At 42.0% G+C, this 27,674-nt stretch overlaps 1 protein-coding gene and 1 pseudogene across 4 annotated transcripts in view; both read left to right on the top strand.

Annotated features, from left to right (window-relative positions):
- LOC138767605 (acetylserotonin O-methyltransferase-like) overlaps positions 1 to 14,913 on the top strand; it is a 48,499-nt gene extending 33,586 nt beyond the window's left edge. For all 4 annotated transcript variants that reach the window (XM_069945219.1, XM_069945221.1, XM_069945220.1 and 1 more), the window contains exons 3-8: positions 131 to 260; positions 5,707 to 5,775; positions 9,813 to 9,931; positions 10,838 to 10,978; positions 12,326 to 12,448; positions 14,423 to 14,913. In XM_069945219.1, the coding sequence (XP_069801320.1) occupies positions 131 to 260; positions 5,707 to 5,775; positions 9,813 to 9,931; positions 10,838 to 10,978; positions 12,326 to 12,448; positions 14,423 to 14,634 (794 nt within the window). In that variant the 3' untranslated portion in view covers positions 14,635 to 14,913. The remainder of the gene's footprint in view (positions 1 to 130; positions 261 to 5,706; positions 5,776 to 9,812; positions 9,932 to 10,837; positions 10,979 to 12,325; positions 12,449 to 14,422) is intronic.
- On the top strand, positions 9,944 to 10,079 carry LOC138768240 (U2 spliceosomal RNA; annotated as a pseudogene).
- Positions 14,914 to 27,674: the final 12,761 nt, after the last annotated feature.

The following is a 27,674-nucleotide window of genomic DNA, read 5'->3' as shown; positions in this document are numbered from 1 at the left end:
TGTACTGTGAATTGGGTTCTAATTAAGAATACATCTTTATTTTTAAAATGTGATCTAATAATTGTCAAAATTGATATATACATATATATATATATATATATTGTCCTCTGGATATTTTATTTCTTTTTAGGTTATTATTCCAATACTGAAGTTTCCTCTCTGTACTTGGTTAAATCCAGCCCTAGGACGCTGTATCACACAATGATGTTCCACTCTAATGTGATGTATATGTGCTGTTACTTCTTACCACAAGCTGTAAGGTACTGTGTGTTCATATGTATAGGAGATAATTAAAAAAAAAAAAGCACAGGAGTCATAATGTTCCTTTGTTGGTTTACGTAAACTCCACGGAAAATCAAATGCATCTATACAAATAATAATAATTCGACTCCACACATGCTAAATAAATACGGATCAGATATAGACTTTGATGCCTTAAATAAATATTGTCCTGCACTTATAACAACCCCAAATCATACAGACCCCAGATCAGGCCCATCAGCTTCTATAGACCTCAGAACAGATGTCCGAATTTCCAGACCCCAAACTTGTCATTTATGCAGACCCCAGACCAGCCACTTTATTTATATATTTAACCCATATAACCCTTTCGATTTATCGATCCATTGATCTATTGCAAATTAGGCCACAGGATAGCCATGTTAAAGGGGTTTGCCCATAAAATACACTCTCCTATTTGAAGGAGAGGGGATGACCATCTGATCAGTTAGGATCTAACCACTGGTACCCTCACTCATCTTGACAATGGAAATCCAAAATCTTCTATGGTTAAAAGGATCATCAGTTGGACATGCGCACTTCATTCAACTTTATTGTCCACATGAAGATAGCCTAGCTCTGTACTTGGCTATTGTCTTTCAGCCCACAGAATTAAATGGAGTAGCAGCATGTATGACTGATCACTGCTCTGTGCACCAATACTGGACCCCTTTTCTCATATCTATAAGCCTAAGACATTAGACCCCCCACCACCACTACCACACACACACACACACATACATACATACATACATACATGCATGCATGCATGCATACATACATATATACAAACAAACATACCAACCAGATACTCATATCTTATCCACATCTCTTTTGTGGAGACCCCTTTAAAGAGGCCCTGTGATCAATAAAGAAAAACGTTAATGTTGTTTTTATTTACCCCCTCCATTGCTGGAATAAGGCCTTTGAAGGATCCAAGGCTACATGCGGGTGGTCCCCCCAGGTGCAAAAGTAAGGATGTAAGGATGTAAAGCTCACTGTGTGTCCAGCATATCATGACCAGCTTGTATGTATTTGGTGTTTGCATGGAAGCACAATAGGTTCCCTCTTTGCATACCATTATTCCCAGCATAGGCCACAGGGATCTTCTGATCAGCAGCCTAGCCTGACTGGTGTGATGGGATGATGCCATCATGTCAGCCAGCTTGGGGTGTCATACTGCTCGGCCAGGAAGTAGAGGTGGCACTGTTGTCTCCACCTACTTCTCCTCATGCTCCCCTGCAAAGACATGGGCTGGATGGGGCCACCGTAGCTCTGAATGGCAGCACAGCCTCCAAGTCTCCCAGACTCTGCCCTCCTTGCTCCTGACTAGGCTTGATCGAACAGCAGAAAAAGCGAGGTTCGATCGAACTCAAACCTAGTCTGACCTTCCGCATTTGATTCCTGATGCCTTCACGGTCCGTGAGGAAGGAGGAGACATCCCGGGGACCGCCTGGAATTCCGGGATACAGCCTATTACCTAGTCTGAATCCTGGAATTCCAAGCGGTCCCCGGGATGTCTCCTCTTTCCACACGGACTGTGACTGCATCAGGAATCAAATGCAGAAGGTTAGGCTAGGTTTGAGTTCGATCTAACCTAGCTTTTTCCACTGTTTGATCAAGCCTACATCATGACTCCCTGGGAGCTACCATCTGTTCTTGAAGGTAAATGGCTATTGCTGCCTGTGATGTGGAAGCATTGTATATTGGTCCCTATTCATTGAGAGTACTCCTTTTATTGACACAGATTTACATGAGGTACAAAAGGGGGCAGTATACATAGCACAATTTTACATGTGACTATGTAATTTATATTAAGGGACATTGTGTATTTTATAATAAATTAGGGAGCCACAGCATGTATTATAATGAATTTCAGGATGGGCCTGCTCTACTACTAAAATGTAAGGGTCTGTTCACACTACAGAATCGGCACCAAAATTCCGTGTGGAACCCCTGCCCGTGGAATCAGCGCCAAATTCTGCCTGTTATGTGTTTCAATTTGAGGTCTCACGCACCTCCACTCTCCACACCTCATCACTTTAAGAATTAAAATGTCAATTCTTTGAGTGGAAAGCGGAGGCACGCGAGACCTCCCATTGCACACACACAGCTGGCAGGATTAAGTGCCGATTCAGCGGGTGGAGGTTCCGCACGGAATTTTGACACTGATTCAGTAATGTGAACGGACCCTTATGCAGACAGACATTTTTAATGTATTCTACCTCATACATAGTAAACATGGTAATTCATAATAGTCCAATAGGATCCACAATTGTTTTTACCATCACTTTTGTACATTGAAATTCAACTTAAACCCTACATCTCTGTACATTTAAAGGGATATTCCCCCCAAGAGCTAAAAAAATAATATGCCCCCAAACCTAGCTGGTCTCACTCTCCAAGTCCCCCTGAGTATTTTAAACCACCTCCCGTCTTTCTAGCTGAGTTAAAGTTTCTTCCTGAGTTAAAGTTTTTCTAAAGGTGCTGGAAGGGAAACCACATTTCCCATCATGCATTACTTCTCCCTGATGAGCTGATGTTGTAGCAGAGCTGATGATGTTGTAGCAGAGCCCATGCTGGTGACCGAAGGGGGGGGATGATGGTAGCCAGTGATGGAGAGGGGGAGATCGAGGGATGCTGGTGGCACATGGGCAGCAGCTGATGTGCGGGGAGGTGGCGTGGTTTGGGGGTACTAGTGCCGCGGGCGGCCGGGCAGCAGCTCATGTGCGGGAGGGGGGGTGCCGTGGGTGGCCGGGCAGCAGCTGATGTGTGTGGGAGAATAGTGCCACGGGTGGCCGGGTAGCAGCTGATGTGCGTGGGGGGAGCTAGTGCCGCGGGTGACCGGGCAGCAGCTGATGTGCGGGGGTTGTGCCGCGGGCCGGACAGCAGCAGATGTGCATGGGGGGGTTAGTGCGCGGGCAGCAGCTGATGTACAGGGGTGGGTGCCGCAGGCGACCGGGCAGCAGATGATGTGTGGTGGGGGGGTGGACAGCTGGGCAGCAGCTGATATGCGTGGGGAAACTGGGGGGATAGTGACTCGGGCGGCCGGGCAGCAGCTAATGTGCGGGGGGTGGGGGGGGGGTGCCGTGGCCCACCGAGGGGGAGCACACTGTGAAGGGGGCTGCTTTTAGAGGGAGACAGTGATCAGCAGCAGCTGTCACTGTCTTTATTGTCCTCCTTCACGTCCCGTCGGAGTCGGGTTAGAAGCGCTTACCCAGCCTATTGAAGAGAGGGAGGACACATGATCCCGACTCCGAGGGTGGGGGCAAGGAGCAGGGAGTGGTGTCGGGTTGGACTGAGATTTCATGATTCCATGTGGTTCAGTGGGGGTGAATACATCTAGATAACAGCAAAACTGTGCAGAATCCATAATAACTTTATATTGGAAAGATGGAAAGCTATGGGTGAGCAACGTATTAATGCAAAAATATTTTTGGGGGGAATACCCCTTTAATTTATAGAGTCATTCTCGAAACAAAAAATATACTACCCAAAATTAAAATAATTATCATTATTAAAATTATACATACTACTTGAGGTGATGATCAAGATCCAAGTATATTTTAGCGGTGGGGTGGAGGCTTGCTAAAGATAAAGCTCATACACTAAGGGCGACATGTATCATCCGGCGTACAGATGATTTTCGGCGGAAAGTGACGATTTGCGTATTTTTTTATTCGCAAATGGCCGATTTGCGAATAAAATATTCGCAAATCGGCACTTTACGCCGAGTACGCCGGGGGGCGGGGAGGGGGTGTGAAGGGGGCGGAACGGAGGGCGCGGACTCGGAGTCCGCGCGATTCACCATCCGTTCCGCCAAAAGATACGCCGAAAACCTACTCCAGTCCTCAGCTGGCGTAGGTTTTCGGCGGTGCGCACCAGAGCGCACAGGATTTATGTAGAGGCAGTCCGCCTCTACATAAATCCCCGTAGCGCCAGAGATGCGGGGACATTTATAAGTCCGGCGTAAAAAACGCCAGACTTAATAAATGTCCCCCTAAGTGTACATTGGATTATTAAAATTCTCTGAATGCCTTTCACTATTTACTATTACTGCAGACTCTTGCCATACCCCGGGCCTAACCCGTGCCACTGCCCTAGAGACAATGTAATGACAAACAAAATTATTTACAGTATTTTCCTGCGTATAAGACTACTCCTTAACCCAGGAAAATCTTCTCAGAAGTCAGGGGTCATCTTATACGCCAGGTGTCGTCCTATTGGGTGGGTGCTGAAAAACTTTGAAACCGTACTGGAGAATCTGCGTTCGACGCATATGGTGGGGAGAGCTCAAAAACAGCCGCATCCCCGCTATATGCAGTAACCATATGAAGGGCAGAGCAAGCAGCAGGTGTCCAGGGTATGGAAAAAAAGAGTTACGGTAGAGTGGCGTTGAGGGTCTGGCCCACCCTTGTATCCTACCGGTATTAGTGTGCCTGCTTCTCTGCCTCTCAGATCTCACTGCTGTCTGATGTTTATTATTTTTTATTTGGTGTGCGTTGGAAGAGGGGTAGTCTTATACAGTGAGTATATCCCAAACTCTATATTTTAACTGGAAAAGTTGGGGGGTCGTCTTATACCCCGGAAAATACGGTGTATACTGTAGCACAAACATATTCCACCACATTTTACAACCTATTATCTTTTTTGATCAGAGATCCCTATATGGTGTTAAAATCCATCTATGGGAGTTAAAGTGACTCTGTACCCACAATCTGACCCCCTCCCTCAAACTACTTGTACCTTCGGATAGCTGCTTTTAATCCAAGATCTGTCCTGGGGTCTGTTCGGCAGGTGATGCAGTTATTGACCTTAAAAAACTACTTTTGAACTTGCAGCCCCATGCCCAACGGCCTGGGCTTAGAGTATCTGTGCCCTAACTTTGCACCACCCCTCCTTCCCTCCTCCCCATCCTCTTCATCATTAGGAATGCCACTGGAACATTTTTTTCCTGTCTGAGCATTGCACAAGTGCCTTAACGATCCAGTACATGTTCAGTATTCACACAGCTGATGAATAGGAGACAATACGCCTGGAGCATTCCTAATGATGAGGAGGGCAGGGAGGAGGGACAGAGAGGTTGTGCCAGCCTAAGCTGCCAGTTTAAAAGTTGTTTTTTAGGACAATAACTGCATCACCTGCCGAGCAGACCACAGGACAGATCTTGGATTAAAAGCAGCTATCTGAAGGTACAAGAGATTTGGGGAGGTCAGATTGTGGGTACAGAGTCGCTATAAAAATGGGAGTAGTAAGAATAAAAACAACTTTGATGTTTGAAACTACATTATCAAGAAATAACTTTTACCCACAATGAAGAAAGTGATTTGTAAATGAACATTCCAAATGATGTGAAAAAATATAAAAAAAATATATATAATGTTTGGTAAAAATAAATCTCACCAAATAATCCTTTTCATATTTCAGAGAAGGAAAATGTCAGTATGAAAGAGCTTTGGGGATACCTTCAAAAGGAATATTTGAGACGATGTACAGGTAAACTGTGCACATATCTCTACAACAATCACTGTTCACAATAAGATTATGCCAATAATATGAAGGTCTATGCCCATTCTATATGTCTCAATATTGCCTAGGGCATAGACGCAGAAAAAACATGGTTTTGCTATATAAATATCTATAACATTTTAAAATGTACAATAGAAGCTTAAAACAATAGTAAATTTTTTTTAAAAAAAGTAAATACATTATTAACCACTTCCAAAAATGTGAAGTACAGGTAAGTATGGAGCAGACTCAGGTTCTGATCTGCAACTGACATCCACCAATAGTGGCCAGCATAAGAGATCAAGCAGTTGTTATGGCAGCCAGGGGGATGGTAGCTTTGACAACCCCTAAGGCAGAGTCTGATCTGCTATGTCTATCAGTGAAAGGCTATGTTGACTGTAACAGCACACGGTCATGTTTGTTATCCCCTATCTGCTGCAGGTCGCTCTGTCCTGTGGTCATCTGCTTTTCCTTAGCATGCCTATACCTGCAGCTTCTCCTGTTCTGAGCTGGCCTCCTGGAGAATTGGGCTCACTCTAGTGGCAGGCATGCGCCTGTTCACCTCTGTTTATAACTCAGCCAACAGGTTCTGGAGAATTTTAGGCTGTTTAGCTGAGGGTATATGTAGCCATTTCACACCTCTCTGCTAAGTTGTTGATGTGTTCCAGTCAGCAAACTATGACGTTGCTCTCTGGCTATTTGCCACTTTCTCGCTTCCTAGCATCCTTCTAGCCATTGGATCTTGTTCCATTTGTAATTCTTGGCTCATCTCCGGTATGAACAGCGCCTTCTCATATTTTGAAGTGTGACCCCAGAAGAAGAACATCTAGTTCAGGGCTCCTGTATTTCTTCACTACCACACAGTCGTTGGTCACCAGGGACCTTCTCTGAGGGTAGCAAGCAGGGAGTTTCACACAGTGAAGCCCATCCCGCCTTATGGTGGGCTCTTGTGAAAGCCAAGGTTGTCATAGCACTCCTTAGTGATCCAGTGGATTCACCTCCTTGGTACTGGTCCATCTTTTACATTCACATGAGGGTTTTTTATGCTTTTTATTTTTTAAAATGATGTCCATCATTTTGTTTTGAGTACCAAATGATGTTCTTTTTTGAAGGTCCATAAAATTTAATAGCAAAGATAGTGAAAGGACTATTAAAAAAAAAGTGTGTTAACAACTAAAAATAATATTCATGGAGAAGAGGGAGGAGGAAGGTGTAATGAGGCATGGCAGAGTGACTCCACAACTCCTCTTTTACTCTTCATTACAGTAGGAGAATTTATATGGACAAGCCAAAAAGACAGAAATGGCTGCACATTTATATGGTGCAGCATCACTTCCACTGACACATTAGGCAAAGGTAACCTTCTAACTAGGGAACTGACACTTAATGCACACTGTCAGCACCTCCTGTAAGGTCCGGGGTCTGACAGGTTCCGTTTAAGGCCAAAATTAGCCTGGTCTTGAATAGGTTAATTATATCTGTGTTGTCAGTCATGCTTAGGATGGGAGAGAAAAGGTTGTAATCATTAACACATTGTATACTAAGGAGTTGAAGCTGGCCGTTCTTGAACCAGTGTTTTTATTCTCAGGGACTTAAAGTGACTCTGTACCCACAATCTGACCCCCCCTAAACTGCTTGTACCTGCAGATAGCTGCTTTTAATCCAAGATCTGTCCTGGGGTCCGTTCGGCAGGTGATGCAGTTATTGACGTAGACAGACTTTTCATATCTTTCTATCATATACAGTATATTGCATAAAGTAACTAAATAAAATATGTATGGGGGATCACATGAAAAGCCTTCTGGATTATTAGATTTTTTTTATATCATTTTTTATTGCCATTTATTATTTCATACATTTTAATACAAATTCAGTAGATATAAATGTAACAAAATGACTGAAAATGTGATATAAGTATTTTGCAACAAATGAACAGGTAAAGCCATGGAGGAGGTAAGAGACAAAGGAAAATGGGAAGAGGGCCACTGTATGAGACTGTGGATTGAATACATACTATGGTTGCCTGTTTTACCACTAAAATGTAAGGGTCTGTTCACACTACAGAATCGGTACCAAAATTCCTTGTAGAAACCCGCCCGCGGAATCAGCACTAAATTCTTCCTGCTATGTGTTTCAATGGGATGTCTCACACACCTCCGCTCTCTGCGCCTCTCTGCTTCAAGAATTGAAATGTCACTTCTTTGAGTGGAAAGCAGAGGCACGCGAGTCCTCCTATTGCACACACATAGCAGGCAGGATTCGGCACCGATTCAGCAGGCGGAGGTTCCGCATGGAATTTTAACTCTGATTCAGTAGTGTGAATGGACCATTATGCAGACAGACATTTCATGTATTCTCCCTCATACATAGTAAACGTGGTAATTCGTAATAGTCCAATAGAACCCACAATTGTTTTTACCATCACTTCTGTACATTGTAATTCATCTTTGACCCTACATCTCAGTACAATTAATTCATGGTGTTATTGTCTAAACAAAAAGTATACAACCCAAAATTAAAATAATTATCATTAATAAAATCATACATATTACTTGAGGTGATGATCAAGATCCAAGTATATTACACCGGTGGGGTCACGGAACGGCCGGTCTGATACGTAATGTGAACATAGCCTGTCACTGTCGGTCACAGTGTTGGAGAGCTGTGCGCAGCAGCTATAAGGGCCATACTACATGGCCCGATCAATACTGTAAGCGAGAGCTGATCTTCTAGATCAGTGCTCACTTACTGAGCCTATTACACGATGTCAATGCAGCCGTTGCTTTAAGTGTAAAATAAACTTGTTACATACTTACCCAAACATACTAACCCATACCTGTCCACCCTCCCCAGTGTTCTTCTCGCTTCTGCCTACTTCCTTTTGAGTCAGGACTGTACTGCAGCCAGTGATTGGCCAAGTGGCCTATCACTTCAGAGACCGGCTCACATGCTCCAGTGGTGGCTGCAGGGAGCGGATAGGAACTAGCAGAATATTAGGGAGAGTAGACAGGTATGTATACAGTGTTTCAGCCACACATTGTTGTTGAAATCATTTAATTGGCTGATCGTTGTCTTTATTATATGGAGAGATATTCTTCAGCCTGATTCGATAGATTATCACTCCATGTAATAGGGCACTGAGGTACTGGGACTGGTTCACACTCCTGGAAGAGCTGCCTTGGAGTTTTTTATACCCCACCAGGAATGTGACCAGTTCCCTTTAAGAAGTCATGGAGTCATGGCTAGCAACTGAGTTGGCCTTTGTATTTGCTATGTCCCTTTTACAATCACCCAGACCAGCCCAGTTACACAGACAGATCTGCCTGGAAACAACAGATTCTCAGTCTGGTTAGAACTAGCTTTAAAATATGCATATACTGTACATTTTATGGAACTTTGAAAATGGCAACCACCTTACTGGTCACAGTACATCCAGTGCAATCACAAATGTTAAAGCTCAGTGAGAGGAATATATTGTCAACTGAGCTTTGACATTTGCCCTATGTAAAAACGACTGCTGTCTTTCGTAACAACGGCCGTTGGTGTGCAAATAACGTCTGTTATTTAAAAATGAGGGCCGATATTTGCGCTGACGGCCTCTGTTATGAAAGGCAGACATCATTTTTTACATAGTCTGAACTTATCCTATGCGTATTTCCTGTTTAAATTTAGAGATGAGCGAACCGGCTGAGGTTCGGGTTCTTATGAACCTGAACTTTCGGCTTCTGATTCCCGCTGTCTGCAGCCTTCGTGGAGAGGGTGGATACAGCCGGAAGGCTGTCTGGGAAACTGGGATACAGCCATAGCCATGGCCTGTATCCCAGTTTTCCAGGTGGTCCTCAGGCTGTATCCACCCTCTCCACGGAGTGGGCAGACAGCGGAAATCAGAAGCCGAGGGTTCAGGTTCATATGAACCCGAAACTCGGCCGGTTCGCTCATCTCTATTTATATTGTGAGGTATAAGAAACTTCCTTTTTCTTACATTTTTTCATGTAACCATTGTGTTTGTTATTGTATGATATTAGATCAGAGGAGTCGCTTTTGGCTTTTATTAATTATATGGATTCAATATGGAACATATGTGGAAAAGATGTGATCCGAGCTTTTGATCTTTCAATGTTCCACACAGTCTGCGATCTTGGAGGTAATAGAAACAATCTTTATATTGCTTTTTGGCTAAGATCAAGTGTAGTATCTGTATTTTTAGAATAGGGAGATGGAAAAAGAGCTTGCTCTGTCCTCTCTAGGCATTGACCTGGTATTGCAGTGCTTCCAGGTTCAGTGCACAAAAAAATACATATATATGTATAATATTTTTATAAGATAGGTCAATATAATTTGCCCTTTGACACTTCAGATTGTGATTCAGCTGTAGAAATTTGCTGTAATGTGTAAGCATCACAAAATAGGTTTAAAGTGTACCTGTCGTTATACTGTAACTTTCAAAATCTAAGTCAACAGTTTGACAGTAGATTGTAAAAGTTATAATGACAGATTAAGGACATGTTCACATACTGTATGAACACCGGTCATTGTTTGACACAGCCGGTGTTTGACGTGTCAAACAATGGCCGATGTCTCAGATGTTTACCCTGCCGATACTGCAGTATCAACCGGGTGAACATCACTTTGTTTTAATCGGAATGTTGGCACATTCGGGTGCGCCCACACTCCAATTTGCCATAGAGAACAATGTAAAGTATAGCCAGGCGCCGTACTTTACATTGTGAGTACAGGTTATCTTGGCAGACGCTATTCACTGAATATTGGCCGCACAAAATAGCCCTGTCAATTATTTTTTGAGGACGCAGAGAACCATGGTCGTAGTGTACACAGAGTGTATACACTACGTCCGTGATTCCATACAGTGTAATGTAATTGTACACAGTCATTGAACAACGGCCATTGTCGCAACATGCAACAGCAGACGTTGTTTAATGTAAAAATATGTAATGTGAACGTGGCCAATGTGAATGTGTGAAAAAAAAAATTCTATTATTCATATTTCTCCAGCACTTTACACAGAAGAACAAATCTTTTTCTCTTGTAGGATGCTCGGGGAATCTTGCAAAACAATTAGTATCTACATATAAGGAGTCTACAGTCACCATTATGGACCTGCCAAAGGTTGTGCAAACAGCAAAGAAACATTTCGTAAAAGATACGGAGCAAAAGATACACTTCCTTGAAGGTGCAGTATATAAAACTCAGTTTTAAAAGAAACATCTGCAAGGAATATTTAATGTGTGTAAATTTTTTACTATTACTACATTAAGGCCTCATTTACACATTCATGATCACCCGTGATATTTTAAGCTCCGCGGGTTCTCTGCTATCTAGCTCTGCGATCCTTTTTTTTTTTTTCATTCAAAATTGTACAGTGCTATTTATAGTAAAGCTAAATTGTTTACAACAATATAGAACTAGCTTAGATAGAACATCACATTTGTGTTTTGTCACAGAAATAATTGATCCCATAGACTTCTATTAGTGAATCAGTGCCACAATCACGCTTCGCACTAGGAAATGTCCTATTTTTTAGCAGAACAAATTGTGGATCTTCAAAAACTTGGATGTGTGAAAGGCCCAATAGAAATTATTGGGCTCTAAAAAGCAACTTTGCAGGACCTAATGGCTAAAAAAAAAAATAGTCGTAATTTTGGCCAAAAATAAAACAATGTGTGAACATGTTAAAAAGACAGCTTTTTTTTGCATAAGCAGGTCCTAAATAATAAGTATGTTCATTATTTTGATATGATCAATCAAAAATTATTGTCGTAATCAATTAAAAACGCTATTCTATACTGTGTGTGCACTGAACTAACTTCAATGGAGTGCATTTTTACATTCAAAATCTGGTCTGTGTGCTTCAAGAAACCCCATAACCAAAAATGGTGAGATTGGGAGAGTGAAGAGGCCATGCTATTAAAGGGGTTATCCAGCGCTACAAAAACATGGCCACTTTTGGCCCACTCCTGTCTCCAGTTTGGGTGGGGTTTGAAAACTCAGTTCCATTGAAGTAAATGGAGCGTAATTGCAAACCACACCTGACCTGGAGACAAGAGTAGGGGAAAAGTGGCCATGTTTTTGTAGCGCTGGATAACCCCTTTAAGAAATACCGGCTGATCGCCCATGCATCTGTGAAGGCTATAATGTGGGCACATAAAATGCTTAGACTTCAAATTCTCTTTAATTTTTCATTTTACTAGCCCTGTATATGCATAAAAAGAAAAGTAGCGGAGATATACAGTAATATAAGATCAGATTCTGTAGAATGCGCTGCACATTTTTGCTGATTTTGGTGACTTGGATGCAGTAGGAGCAGAAATATCGCTCACACAATTTATTCCTTCATTTTGTTTATTTGCTATATAAAAACAGCAAACAGGTAGTGATGTTTCTCTGACACTGGTGCCCAAACATTGCCCCTTTACCTAAGCATGTGAAGGAAGCAGGTTTTTACTTAGTGGAATTGTCTATGTTTTTTTTTTTGTTTTTTTTTTTTTAGATTGACCGTGTCTTTGCTTTTGTATTAAAGGAGACTTCTTCAATGATCCAATTCCTGAGGCCGACCTGTATATTATGGCCAGGATTATTCATGACTGGACAGAAGAAAAATGCCTTGGCCTGCTGAGGAAGATTTACCAGTCTTGTAGACCTGGTGAGCTTATAATACAGTATATCGGAATACAAATCTTTGTGAAATAGTTACAAAAAGACATACAGGTATACAATCCACAGGTATACAGTCCATGGGGGAGATTTATCAAACTGGTGTAAAGTAGAATTGCCTGATCATAGCAATGTATTGCTGCTGAGGATAATGATGACTAAAAGAATGGGAAGAAAAGGGATTACACTCAGGAGATGGTATGGGGAACATAGAAGAAACACAAGTAGTAACACAGCAGGAGACAGCAGCCTAGGACTGTACAGGTGGTAAGATGTAAGAGAAAAGCCTTGATTTACTCTTTAGGTACAGTGTGGAATCTCTGGGGGACAGTGTGGACTATCGCAAAGAGCCTGAATTCCTCAGCTTGTATATGTGTAGGAAAATGAAACACATAGGGGGAGATTTATCAAAATGGTGTAAAGTAGAATTGGCTCAGTTGCCCCTAGCAACCAATCAGATTCCACCTTTCATTTTCCAAAGAATCTGTGAGGTAAGAAAAGTGGAATCTAATTGGTTGCTAGGGGAAACTGAGCCAGCTCTACTTCACACCAGTTTAATAAATCTCCTCCCATGTCTCTTTACATGGCCCGTATATTTTTTTAATGAGCATATTCAATATTTTGACATGATCAATTACAATGGTTATTCTACATGGTGTATTTATTGCAGGCCAATTTCCCATTGAGAGAGGATTTCCAATGGAGAGCATTATTACATTGAAGGCATTACCTGAGAGACTCGGCCTGGTCTCAGCCATTAAGCCACATTCGGCCAGAGTGTAGTAAACTGTGAGCCGTCTCTCTGTCCCCTACACCACATTATCTATTAGCAACAACAAAAAAAAGCCTCTTCAAAACACACAAGGCAGACTTAGGCTGGGTTCACACTGCGTTTTTGCAATCCGTTTTTCTCATCCGTTTTTTGCAAAAAATGATGAAAAATGGATGAAAAAAAACAAAAACAAAATGCATCCGTTTTGATCCGTTGTTCCATTGACTTCCACTGTAAAAAAAAAAAAAAACGGATCCGTTTTTTTTGACGGACACAAAAGTAGTGTCGGCTACGTTTTTGTGCCCATCAAAAAAAAACAGATCCGTTTTTTTTTACAATGGAAGTCAATGGAAAAACTGATCAAAACGGATGCACACAAATGCATCCGTTTAAAAAAAAAAAATGGATGAAAAAAAACTGATTGCAAAAACACAGTGGCAACCTAGCCTAAGTGACTTTTCACTAGTTTGTACTCCACTTGCCAACTTAATGGGTAGGGGGCACTACATTGTGTGAGGGTAGGCATAGCTTCATGGCATGTGCCTCTTAATCTATCCAGTGGAGTATGATGGGGAAATTTTAGATAAGAGTGGCATATAAAATACCAGTCTTGAAGGGGTTATTCAGCGAAAATCTTTTTCTTCCAAATCAACTGGTTTCAGAAAGTTATAAAGATTTGTCATTTACTTCTATTTAATCTCCAGTCTTCCCATTAGACTGACACCGTGCTCTCCGCTGACATTTCTGTCCGAGACAGGAACTGTTCAGAACAGGAGAAGTTTTCTATGGGAATTTTATATGGACAGTTCCTGCCTGTGACAGAGGTGGCAGCAAAGAGCACTGTGTGAGACTGAAAAGAAAACAACATTTCCTGCAGGACATACAGCAGCTGATACATATGTGAAGACTTGAGATTTTTAAATAGAAGTAAATTACAAATCTATTTATCTTACTAAAACCAGTTGATTTGAAAGAAAAATATTTTCAATTTAGTACCCCTTTAATAAATTCCCCCATAATGCCTCAAATTATTATTATTATTTTTTTTTTGGTAGCTGTACTGTACCATCAACTTCAGCTGTTTAGAATACATGTATGCATATACAGATTGATACATTGAAACTGATAGTGTAATCACGAATGCCACAGATTTCTTAGACCTGACACTGTCTTTCTCTTGGTAATGCTAAGGAGGGGGAGTGCTGTTAGTTGAAGTCCTTTTGAATGAAGACAAAAGCGGTCCGCTGAGCTCCCAGATATGGTCACTGAAAATGTTGGTCTTGGCAGAAGGCAAGGAACGGACCCCATCCGAATACACCAAGCTCCTTACAGACTCTGGCTTCAGGGACATAGAATGCAAAGTAACGGGAAAGATATACGATGCAGTAATGGGAAGGAAGTAGGGTCAAGTGTAATTTTCTTATGGAACTGACTGCAGTTTATTACAGATGAGAGGTTTATTGTGCTAATGCTCCATGAATATTACAAGTTGTAACATTTTATTCCTCCTCATGTTTAAGCCTTAGAAATACATATTAGACATTGTAGCGTGTATAGCAATAAAACAAATGTACATTTACAGAAGATATTGTTTGGTACATGTCACAATAACCAATAACCATTACTGTAGGCCTAGAATCTGTTAGCACATGTATGCTAAATTGTGTTGATATTATCTCTCAATAAATGTGCATTCTGAAAGAATTGTTTATAAGTGTTTTTTTTTGTTTTTTGTTTTTTTTTTATTATTTTTTTTTTTATCCATAAGGGTTCCCACAAAAAAAGATGCCCCAAAAACTGCCAGCAGTTTTTTTTTGCTGCTTTTCTTGCATTTTCTTATTTTGATTTAAATTACTATAGGTGTATTTTTTTCCTCTATTTTATTCTCTTTGTTGTTGTTGTTTTTTTCATGTGATTTCTTTATCATATGATTTCTACAAAAGAAGGGTATGTGCACACTGAGTAATTTTGACGGAAATTCTCAGCTCTCCGCCCGTGTCATAGACTCCATTCTATGCACAGGCGGATTCTTTCATCCATCCAAAGAATGATCAAGTTCATTCTTTGGACGGAAGGCGGAATCTGCCTGTGCATAGAATGGAGTCTATGACACGGGCGGAGAGCTGAGAACTCCGCGACAGAGTTTCCGTCAAAATTAGTGGAAAAACATAGAGCTGCATACAGACATGATAAAAAAAAAAAAAAAAATTTTACCCCCCCCTGTAGAAATCTATCATGGAAAAACACAATTAAAACAAAAAACTGCAAATGCACTGAAAACTGCTAAACTGCACTGAAAAAGCATCACCTGTCACCATGGAAATGCTATCTAATTTATTGGCGTCGTGTTACAGAGCAGGAATGGAGCAGATATATACTTTTTTGTCTGGAAAAATCTAGCATAACTTGTCATTTATTAATTGAAATTACATGTTTTAGGGGTCCGCTGAGACTGAGTGATCATATCTCATATCTCCTTAACCCCTAGACGACCCTGGACGTAGGGTTACGTCATGGAAGTCTGTCCCCAGACGATGAAGCGCGCTCCGGAGCGCGCTTCATAGGAGGTGGGGGCCGGCTGCAATCAGCAGCCGGGACCTCACCGGTAATGACACGCTGCAGCAATCGCGCTGCCGTGTGTCATTAACCCCTTAAACGCCGGGATCGCGATGCGACCGCGGAGTTTAAGTGTAAGTGACAGGGGGAGTCCCCTGTCACTTACCGATCGGGACCCCCGCAGTGTGACTGCGGGGGTCCCGATCGGTAAAACGGACTGCCGGAGGTCTCTCACCTGCCTCCGTGCGGTCCGATCGGCGATCTGCTACACTAAGCCTGCACAGTCAGGCTCAATGAGCAGATCGCCGATAACACTGATCAATGCTGTGCCTATGGCATAGCAATCATCAGTGTAGAAATCAGAGTAGTGTATGTAGAAGTCCCCCAAAGGGACTTCAAAAGTGTAAAAAAAAAAAAGTTAAAAACACTAACAAACTACCCCAAACCCCCTCCCCCAATAAAAGTTGAAATCACCCCCCTTTCCCATTATATAAATAAAACATATAAAAATAAATAAATAGATAAACATATAATATACCATAGCGTGCGTAATTGTCCGATATATTAAAACATAACAAGCGTCATTGTGATCGGTAAACGGCGTACACGAAAAGAGGGGAAAAAGTGCGTAGATTATCGATTTTATGTTACATTATATATTTAAAAAAATCAATAAAAAGTGATCAAAACGTCCGATCTTCACAAATATGGTATTAATAAAAACTAGAGATCATAGCGGAAAAAATGACACCCCATACAGCCCCGTAGGTGAAAAAATAAAACCGTTATAAGCGTCACAATAGGCCCATTTTATTAATATTTAATTGCCAAAAAAAAAAGGATTTCATAAAAAAAATACATATATAACATTAGAGAATCTGTGTAACCTGCATATGGTTGTGTTTGGACTGACCTATAGAATAATAGTGTCATGTCGCTGTTACCATATAGTGCATTACGTAGACACAGGAACCCCCCAAACACCATATTGCATTCTTTTTTACGATTTCACCTATTTTATATCTTCATAAATAATATATTTGGAATTCCATCATACATGTTATGGTAAAATGAATGACGCCATTACACAGTACAACTATTCCTGTAACAAATAAGCCATTACATGGCCTTGTAGATAGAAAACTGAGAGTGCTAGAGCTCTTAGAAGGGGAGGAGGGAAAAACGAAAACACTAAGATCAAAATTTGCGCGGTCCACTGGGTCATTTTGGGCCTGGTCCTCAAAGGGTTAAAGGGTACCGATCATTTCATGCTGGCAGCAGGGTATGCTGTAAAAATCCTGCCTGTATGCTGTCAGTTCAGGCATGTGCCGGAGACGGAATTCTTCCGGAAGTGCTGTCTGTAGACACCCTTTAACTCTAAATGAGCCAGGTTAGTAGGTGTACTGTACGTGTACCACAACAATATATATCAATCTGCTCAATTCTTCCTGCTCTATAACAAGATGCCAATAGATTAGATAGCATTTCCATAGTGACAGGCCCCCTTTTGAAAAAAAAAGTATCAAGTTGAGGCAAGAATAAGAAAAGTTATGGAGGTTTACATCATGAAAACATATATAGATCAATGTGTTTTTAAAAAGATTTTTCTATTCACAATATACTGTACCACTTTGCCTCCCCATATTGTATTGCCATGTACCATTCACATTACAGGTGAGCTTACCACTCCTGCTATTTTTTCACTTCATTGCTTCACGACCTCTAAAACAGGGAAAATTTGAGAGGTGTCCTTCATATTAGAGCCCCATGCGCCAATTACTATCCATGGGTTTGAGGTGAGTTGTTCCAAAAACAGTCATGGAATTGATCTTCTGTTGTTCGTGTCTTCTGTTGTTCGTGACCTGGAATCCATTTATAAAATACTAATCTCATTGTTTCTACATGGTTCTTTGTATTAATGGAAAACACTGATTTCTTCTCTTCTATATTTGTGTGGATGCAGTAAGTTTAACCACATTAGGCACATTGACTTTAACCAGTTTGGACTCATTTACAAGGACAATTTCCATTACTTGTATTCGTCCACCCCCAGATCCATCTTTATGCAAATTAATTCTATATTGCTTTTCATTCATCCTCACAATTTAAATTAATTCCCAAATGCCCATCTACCTCCTGGGCGCTTTTTACCTGAATGACCTACAGACATCCCAGATTGGGCGTTTCATATGTGTCAGAATGTTGAGCCAGCAAAGATGTCTGTCCTTGAAACAGGGGGATGACATTAAATCGCAATATTTTAGATGTTAAAGCTACAAACCAGAAGAGCTGCATTGTAAGGTTTTGTTCATACATCGTGTTTTGTTCAGTATTATGTTTTTCGCTTTTGGTTATAATTTGAGGAAATCCTCTACCAAGAATATCTAATGCACTGACTATATTAATAGCACCTGTGAAATACTAAGTAAATCCTGAAAACATGGCTTGTTGGGGTTACTTGAGAAATGCAGTTGAGAAATACTGCCCTAAAGGTGTTTAGACAATAACCTCTGTATAAAAAGTGCTATCACATTGTATTGATTCTATAACCTTCCATTGCTGACCACAGCCAGGAGCAATCCATGGTTTATCTGTCACAGGCCATGACTCATCTCTGCAGAATCTGCTGGACCCCATACACCTTATACTTTTGTTGGCTGAACCCACCACTCTTGGGAGATTTGGCGGTCAACCTATGGTGTATGGGACTTTCCCGAGCAACCACCCACAGATAATGTTGGTGATGATAGGGGTCAGGTGTTATGGAAAATTACCATCTGACTCCGCTGCAGGTAACCTCTCCCCTCCCCATAGAGAGCACAGGAACGTTTGTCTGTGCTGAACATTCCTGTTTATGGGGTGATGGGCAGGAGAGATTACTGTTATTAAAAGTATATGGGGCACCTTTAGGCACTTTATTTTTCCAGCACCTACCCTATCTGTATGTAAACTCTCCACTCTACAAACTCTCATAATGCCTCCATCTCAGTAGCGTAATTTGGTGGGGGCAGAGGGGGCGGATGCTCCCGGGCCCACACAGGCAGGGGGCCCACTGAAGATTTCACCAGTTAACAGACTTAACAAATGTCTATTGGCTGTAGGTGGCCCCTGGCCAGCACTACGTGCTTCTACATGGCTAGCAAATGCTGTGCTTGATGCGAGAACATACGGTTGAATGTGGCACAGTGATTGAATAGGCTCTCCACCCTGCCAATCACTGTTGTGGCCACAAGAGGCTGTTCCCTCCCTTAGAGCTTTTGGACATGAGTGATGTCACTCATGCGCTCACAGAGTGGGGAGAGAGTTGACATGAAAAGACTACAGTACTGCAACCGCACAGCAGGTAAGTATGGCTTTTGTTTCCTTAGTTATAGAGGAGGAGACCTATGTGGATGGATGGCTAACTCCTGGGAAGGATGTTATCTATAGGGGTTGGGGTATGGGATGTGCTGCCTAACTGAATAGGGGTACCTAATTTGGAGGTACAGTCCAGGGGGATTGCCTGATAAAGATAGATATGAGATAAAGAGATAGAAGAATGGATGGATGGTCAATTAGAAAACGGATACAGCGCCATAACTTCCTCTATGTTGTTTGTGGTATTACAACTTGGTTCCATTCTCTTTTACTGGAACTGAGCTGCACTACCACATCCAAGCTTTGGGGGAGAGTGGCACTGTTTCTGGAAAAAGGCTGCTATGTTTTTGCAATGCTGGATAACCCCTTAAATTTTTACATGGTTATATACAGTATGTGAAATGTAGAAAGTATTTTCCACTGTTCTCAGTCCCTGTGCACTATGAATAATGTAGTAGAAAATACCCTTTATTATTCGGAAAGCATTGTCATCTACTGAGGTTCCCTATGGGTAACATAATTGGTTGGGGGCCCACTGAGACTCACTCGCCCCCCCTAGGCTTAACCCCTAGCTACGCCCCTGCTCCATCTGTAGTTAATCCCCCCTTTTTGTTCTTCTTGAACTTTTCCACTTTTCCCTCATCAAGTCTGCTGCTGTTCCATAAAGCTGTGCTACTGTGCCCTAATGAACTGTGCCACTGTACCCCGATATACTGTGTCACCATGCCTCTAATGAACTGACACTATCCCCCATATACCGTACCGTGCAGAATGTCAGTTTAAAACCATACAGCATATCATACTATTATACACAGTTACTGTACATCTTTCTGGTTGTTTCACTATCTCACATATGAGCCATATCACATATGATAATGATCTCCCTATGGGTCCCATTGACAATTTGTTAGACTGGGTTTACACTACGTTTTTGCAATCCATTTTTTTCATCCATTTTTGCAAAAAAAAAAAAAAAAAACGGATAAAAAACATAAAAAAACTGATGCATTTGTGTGCATCCGTTTTGATCCATTTTTTTCATTGACTTTCATTGTTAAAAAAAAAAAAAAACGCATCCGGTTTTTTAACATACACAAAAACGTAGTCTACCTCATTTTTTGTGTCCGTTTTTTTATAATGGTAGTCAATGGAAGAATGGATGCACACAAAGGCATTCGTTTTTTTTTTACCCGTTCTTCATCCATTTTTTGCAAAAACGCAGATAAAAAAAAACAGATTGCAAAAAACGTAGTGTAAACACAGCTTTAATCCTTTGTCTATCACATTCAGCTGACAACTTTGAGAGCTTGTTGTGCTTACGGTCAACTACCTATACTGAAACATTTTCCTTGCTGTATATTGAGCATTGACCTGGTCCAGTTCACCCACACAATTCTGAAACTGTCAGATTGTTTTTGTAATAACCCCGTTGCTGGGGAAAAAAATTAATAATTTGACAACTATGAAATACCATTTTCCCATTTTCCCTTGACACACTTACATTGCCAAATCAGCGCTAACAATGTCAGATTGTTTACAAACAAGGAGAATAGTGACACCAAGTTGTCAAACTAAGTATATTTCCAGGAGGAATAACAGAGGATGTCATAACCTGATAAAATATCCTGTAAAATAATATAAAATATTATATATATAGACAGTGCTTAAGTGTGATCCCAGTGAAAGCCTTTAATCTGAGTGATTAGGAGAATTTATTATCACAATGTTTCTTCTTTTGTTATTCTTGTCCTGCTTACAGTGATTTTCTCGAACACATTATACAATCATCTCAAATTACAGTCTAAACATCCTTCTAAATTGAAAAGTTATTCTATTTATCTCAAAGAAGTCTGACAGTTATGACATTAAAGTCTTATGACTCTGCGTTATGTGACAAGTCCTATTATTGTTAGGAAACATGTCATTAGCCGGAGCACATTTATTGTGCCATGAAAAGGTCAAATTATGAGTTTTTTTCTGCAATTTATCATAAACAGTCTCTCTGCCCAGATTTACTACACAGTCGGTGATCAATAACGTTGTGAATGCTGAGAGAGAGAGAGGGAGAGAGAGATGGTTAGACAGCAGTTTAGGACCTCATGTTGTGCTGCCATACTCAGATGGAATTCTCTAACAAATGTTGGGGTGCTTATTAGGCTTGATCAAACATTGGGAATAGCTAGGTTTGATCGAACTCGAACCTAGCCGGACCTTCCACATTTAATTGCTGATACCCTCATTGTCCGTGTGGAAGGAGGAGACATTCTGGGGGCGGCGTGGAATCCCGGGATACAGCCTATTACCTAGGCTGAATCCCAGGATTCCAAGCGGTCCCCGGGATGTCTCCTCCTTCTGCACGAACCATGAAGACATCAGCAATCAAGTGCGGAAGGTCCGGCTAGGTTCGAGTTCGATCGAACCTAGCTTTTCCTGATGTTTGATCAAGCCTAGTGCTTATCCCCTTACATTCCTTGTAAAAATGAGAACTTTTGAGCCAAAAATTAAATGGCCTCTATCATAAAAACAACTTTTGACAAAGGTAACCCGATTGACCACATCAATCAGGAGAATGAGCCGGGACCCTGTTTATGGATCGCAAGGGGTTAAGTGCAGAGCCCCCCCATGATCATAAGAGCTAAACTGTTATGGCCTTGGCCATCTAACCCGACCAGGACTATCGCAGAACTGATAGGTTGTTTACTAGCGAGTATTGGGCTACTTGAAAGTACCATAGCCCATAGAGGATAATGGCAGTCTGCTGCTGCTGCCGCCGCTCCTATTCCACAGAGCGACGACAGCAGATCACTGCTATATCAGTCGCTTGTTTTTCAACATGTTGAAAAACAACCGACTGCAACGATCAGCCGGCAACAATATGTCGGCTGATCGTTGCCTTCTATTCCACGGGCCGATAATTGGCCGTAACGGCCGATAATCGTTCTGTGGAATAGAGCCTTTAGTCTTTCACACAGTTGTAATGAGCCACCGCAGGTACCCCTGGGCGTGCTTTCCCAAGAACAATGCCAAGTAGAAATGAGCGAATTTACAGTAGGAAAGAAGCAAAGCACTTCATTACTATCTGCATTCTGCTCATCAGGCTGCAGGCTTTAAAGTCTGCTCCGCTCCATGTCGCTCCTCAACAACTTCTGGGAAAAGATAGATCCAGTACTGGGAAACTGGGAGAAGTTTCCCTGGACTGGATGCAGCTTTTACCAGAAAAAAAAAAGGTGATACATTCCCTTTAAGTCAACCATTAGTCAGTATAACCTTAGACTAGACAATCTAAAGCTGTGCCAGATATATCAAATAGCCTGAGCCGCTTTAAAATTTAGTGCCTTCTCGGACTGTCTATTCTAAGTTTACACGCTCTAGGAATTTCCAATGTTTCCAATAGCAACCAGAAAAATAAGTGCAGTTGCTATACATTGTACGCCTGAAAATACTAAAGCAATGAACTGTGTACTATAAATAAAATGTATCAGCTGTGACATTTTCCTCTGTCACCTGTCAAGTAAGCTCACTTCCACTTTTCCGATTCCAGCATGCTCTGCTGTTGATTGAAAGCGACACAAAAAGAGACAGATAATGGTGATAAATATTTACTACCAGATTCATTTTAGACTATTTCAAAGAAAAAATAATTTAATTAGATAAATAGGAAATAAAGTGTGTGATGTCTTCTTATCAGACGCTTGCTATCTGTGCCTACAGCTTTACAGCAGCTGCTGTGTGCAGTATCAAAAGCAATGGAATTCACATATAACCCATTGTAATATAAAATATCACTGTTAATCACAGCAAATAATCAGATCACTGATTTAACTAACCTGCTCATAAAAGCTGGCTTCTGATTGGTCGGTAAGATCATGTTCACACAAATTAAAATTGGCCTTTTTTAGGGCTCGTTCCCACTGAGCAAAAGCAGCTGAATTTCTGCGCTGAATCAGCGCTGAAATTTCAGCCGTTAAAATAGGTGCAGAGCTAACTTCCATTGTGTTGAATGGAAATTCTGCTCTGCAGTTCACACAGTGGAATTTCCACACTGAACTAATCCGCTTTCTGCCAGAAGAATGAACATGTTCATTCTTCCGCTAGCGGAAGCCTATACAAATCAATGGGGCTCTGATTTTCTGTTTCAGCGCGGATTCAGCGCGGATTCAGCGCGGAATACAAGCGTAATACAAGCGGAAATTACTCGCTGAATCAGCGCGGAAATGGGGAAAAGGGGGGGGAGGAGGATTCTAGTATATGTTCTGGTATAGTCTAGTTTACTCGCCAAATACTCGCTGAATTTCAGCGCTGAATGCATGCGGATTCAGCGCGGATTCCTCGAGTATTCCGCGCTGAATTTGTCAAGAGCTGATTACGAGCTGAACACTTTCCTAGCAGAATACGCAGGGATTCTGCTTACATTCTGCTTATATTCTGCTCGGAATTCAGCGTGAGTTGATTTCAGGCGGAAATATTTCCTTGCGTAATCCGCTCCTTTTGCTCTGTGTGAACGTAGCCTTAAACCATAAAATGACATGTTTACAGATAATAAATTGGTTTTCATAAAGTAATGCATAGAAAACCATCAAAATGGTAAAATAACTACCATAATTTCAGCCGCTAAATTAAACATGTTCTTTATTTTTGGCAAATTTAAGGGAAAGAAGGATAGTGTTTTAATGGTGCCATTTTAAATGGAGTTATGACAGAGCTCTAACAGAGCTCTATGACAGAGATGAACGACAGAATCCGCTGCTAGTTATCCATGTGATTTCCGTAGTTTGGACTTATCGATGCAGCTCATGTGCCATGTTCACACAGGTGATGAATAGGAGAAATGATGAAGAGGGTAGGGAGGAGGCATTGATGGGCTTTGCAATCCTAGGGCATGGGTACTCTAGGCCACGCCAATTTGACCCAGGGCTGCAAGTTTAAAAGTTTTTTTAGGACAATAACTGCATTACCTGCCGAACAGACCCCAGGACAGATTTTGGATTAAAAGCAGCTATCTGACTGTACAGGCGATTTGGGGGAGTTAGATAGTGATTACACTATCGCTTTAGGTCTGGCATTTTTTGCACTGAGCTTAAAAATGTCCCTGAGGGGGGCGTGGTTTGCTACTGAGGAGACAAGACGCACATCAACCGATCTCCTGCATACCCAGCGACTTTTCAGCTTTTCCACTGTTCAGATTTTATTCATATTGTACTTTGGGGTCTCCTACTGCTTCAGTCGTTCTCCCGAGATGTGGACCACCTCAAAGAAGGCATCTGCAGCTGCATGGAGAAGGACACAGTTCGCTTTCCCCTCGGCTAAGTCAAATCAAGATGGCGCTTGCTCCCTCAGTGAGTACTGTCTGAACCGTCTCTTCTTCGATGTCGGGGAGGCGTGGGAGGCCCCCCTGGCATCCTGCTCAGCAGCACGGCAGCAGGAGAGCTCTGCAGGTGAGCAGCAGCTCTCTCAATCGGCAAAAAGGAGGAACCGGAGGAGCAGGAACGCTACCACAAGCCCCCGTCGGCCAGCACGGAGGAACAGCAGCATTCTCTTTCCTCCTCGGCTGTTCCCTCCCCAGTTCTCTCGCCCTCCTCTCCTCTCTGATCCAGCGCTCCTGTTCAGACCTGCGCCTTCCTGAGCTATTTTCTGATGGCATATCCGTTCCCTCTGACCCTGCACTGGATTCTCCTTCTGAAGCTATCTCATCTGAAGCCATGCAGTCGTCCCACTCCACTCAAATTCCTCCAGATGTGAAACTGCCACTCTCTGCCATTCAAGACTCCTTAGATGACCAACTTAATGCTGACTCTCCCCTCACTTTGCTGCTACTCAGAAAAATGTTACTTCCCCTTAGAGACTCTATATGGGCTGAATTGCATCGCATTATTTCTGCTATTCAAGGATCGGTGGACACAGTCATAGCTAGAGCGCAGCGTTTGGAGAACTCAATGTTTACAGTCATTACCGAGCATAATACCTTACTGGCCTCCCACCGACAGCTAGAGCAAGAAGTATGGCGATTAAAGTTTACTTTAGCAGCAGTTGATGACCGCTCCTGGGGTCACAACCTCAAATTACGAGGCGTCCCCGAGACAGTTCTCCTCTCGGATCTACCCCATTTCACCTAAGGCTTCGTTAAGGAAATGGTGCCAGATCTCCATCAAGAAGAGATTAGCATAGACTGGGCACGCCGCCTACCCAAACCTGCCCATATCTCACCGGACACTCCCAGGGACACCATAATACGGTTCCGACATTTACATGTGAAGAGAGCCTTTCTTACAGCTACCAGACAGCGTTGTGCAACCTCCCCTATGTATGCAAAAATTTCAGTCTTCCCCGATCTCTCAACGACTACGCTGAATGCTCGAAGGTCTTTCGCCCCGGTCACCTCAGCTCTGAGGAAACAAGGCATTTCGTACAGATGGGGGAGGACAACCGCACTGGACGGCTCCAGATCGGTTACACTTCCTGATGTAGAAGCTGACTTTCAGCTCCTACAGAATTGGGACATTGCCCAGATCCCGCACAATAACTTTGGTGATATGCTGCCACCCCGAAATGGCGTAATGGCTTATTAATCTTCTTCCACCCGTGGACTTTGCTTTTGAATGCAGACTGTGCAGACTTATCTCGGTGGACTTTAGCTTTCACATGCACAACCTTTCATCCTCAGTCTAAACTGGACTAAATGCCCTCATTGCTAGTATATATAGCGGGGTGGTCAGCATGATGTACCACCCGCAGCTTATCGTTACATTTGAATTTTAGCGCTGTAGACGCGACTCTGTAACTTCTTACATTTTCCCTCTCTATAAACTTTGCCTCTAGAGCCAACGTATTTTCATACTACATTGGTATTATATTTTGGGCAAACTTCCTGGCTGGAGTCATGATTCAGTATTTGTTTGTTATTGTATCTTGGATTTTACTATCTCTCTACTTTATTACATGCTGTCTACTCAGCATTGCATATACTGTACCTTGACAACAGCTTTTCACCCTTTAGTATGCAGCTCAGAGGCCATAACCCATATGTTGTGTTATTATTTGTCTGTCCATTTGTTTGTGTCTTTGTTCTGAGTGGTTTGACTTTCCATAACATACCACTTTGGACAAGCATATGTTTTCTATTATTATATACCAGCGACTACAGGATTTGAAACTACGTAATGCATCTTTGTTGTGTTGCTGTAATGATATTGCTACTGTGACCCATGCTTATTGCTCATTATTATCTTGCATCAACCTGTTTGTAAAATATTTGAAAAAACCTGTCAATAAATAATATTGAAACGTTAAAGATGTCCCTGCAGCGCCGGAGCTCTGTAGATGTATGTAGAGGTCCACTGCCTCTACATAAATCCTGTGCAAACTGCCCCCTCTGCATGCTGCCACACCCCCGGTTACGCCCTCTCCCCCCCCCCCCTCTGGCGCAAGTGGCGCAGAGAGCCCTCTTGCAAATACATTATTCACAAAACAAGCGTTTGCAAATACATTTATGTACGAGTGGGCTCTCTGCACCAGAAAATGCCCTGTGTGCCACTTGATATATGCCCCCATGGTGTACATACCAACATTATTTTTAATATATTTGACTTACAGTATATAGAGGTCAAGAATTTTTCTTAGAATTTTGTGTTAGAATAGTACCTATAAAATAGTTGAGTCATTTGTTTTCATATTTGAACTTCCAAAACAAGAATCCAGCCCAGTGCATTCTCATTTGCCTTACAGAAATATCAGATTTGCTTTGGACTGATTTCTGTGGAAGGAACACACTATTTTTTTTTTTTAATGTTTAGATGACGAATTAGTCTTCTGTCATTTTCTTTTATAGCAGGAAGCAATTAAAGCAAATGTACCATTAGGTACATTCCCTTTAAGTGTAGCATATCAATAAAACAGCACTGTCGCGGGGAAGCCGGTGCCGCAGCCCTTCTTTTAAAACCGGGCCTTATTCCCGCACACGGCTCCGGTCTATTACTAGGCAGTGGGAGGAAACCCTGCCCCTCTGTGATGCGGCTCCACTGATTCTAATGGAGCCACGTCACAGAAGGGCGGGGGTTTCCTTCCACTGGGGGAGGGCCGGCCCGCCTCCAGTGCTTCAGCCTAGGCAGTGCTCGGGAACAGACCAGCGCTGTGCGCAGGAACCAGGACGAGGTTCAAGAAAGGGATCTTGGCATCGGCTTCCCCACGCCGACGCCGTTCTATTAATAAGCTATACTAATGGTACATTTGCATTAAACACATACAACTATATATTCTTCTAACTCACACCGGCAGAGGTGATACAATAGAAACTATTCATGTCACTGGCAAAGGCACCAGAAATCTCATCTGCAGCACTGCAGCAAATGTAATTTAGGAACAGGTTAATCTAAGCGTTTGATTTACTAAGGCTGGTAATATAAAGACAAAAAAATAGCACATTCTTTGCTGTAAGATTTGATTCATCAGATTAGATCTGAGATGAAACAGGCTGCTTTAAATATTTACATTTCAAGGTCAGAAATAGTGTATTGCCATCTAACTCTTCTATAGC

The sequence above is a fragment of the Dendropsophus ebraccatus genome, chromosome 11, assembly GCF_027789765.1.
Source record: "Dendropsophus ebraccatus isolate aDenEbr1 chromosome 11, aDenEbr1.pat, whole genome shotgun sequence".
Classification (NCBI taxonomy): domain Eukaryota; kingdom Metazoa; phylum Chordata; class Amphibia; order Anura; family Hylidae; genus Dendropsophus; species Dendropsophus ebraccatus.
The sequence above is the reverse complement of the archived record's forward strand: the minus strand, read 5'-3'. Positions and strand labels throughout refer to the sequence as shown.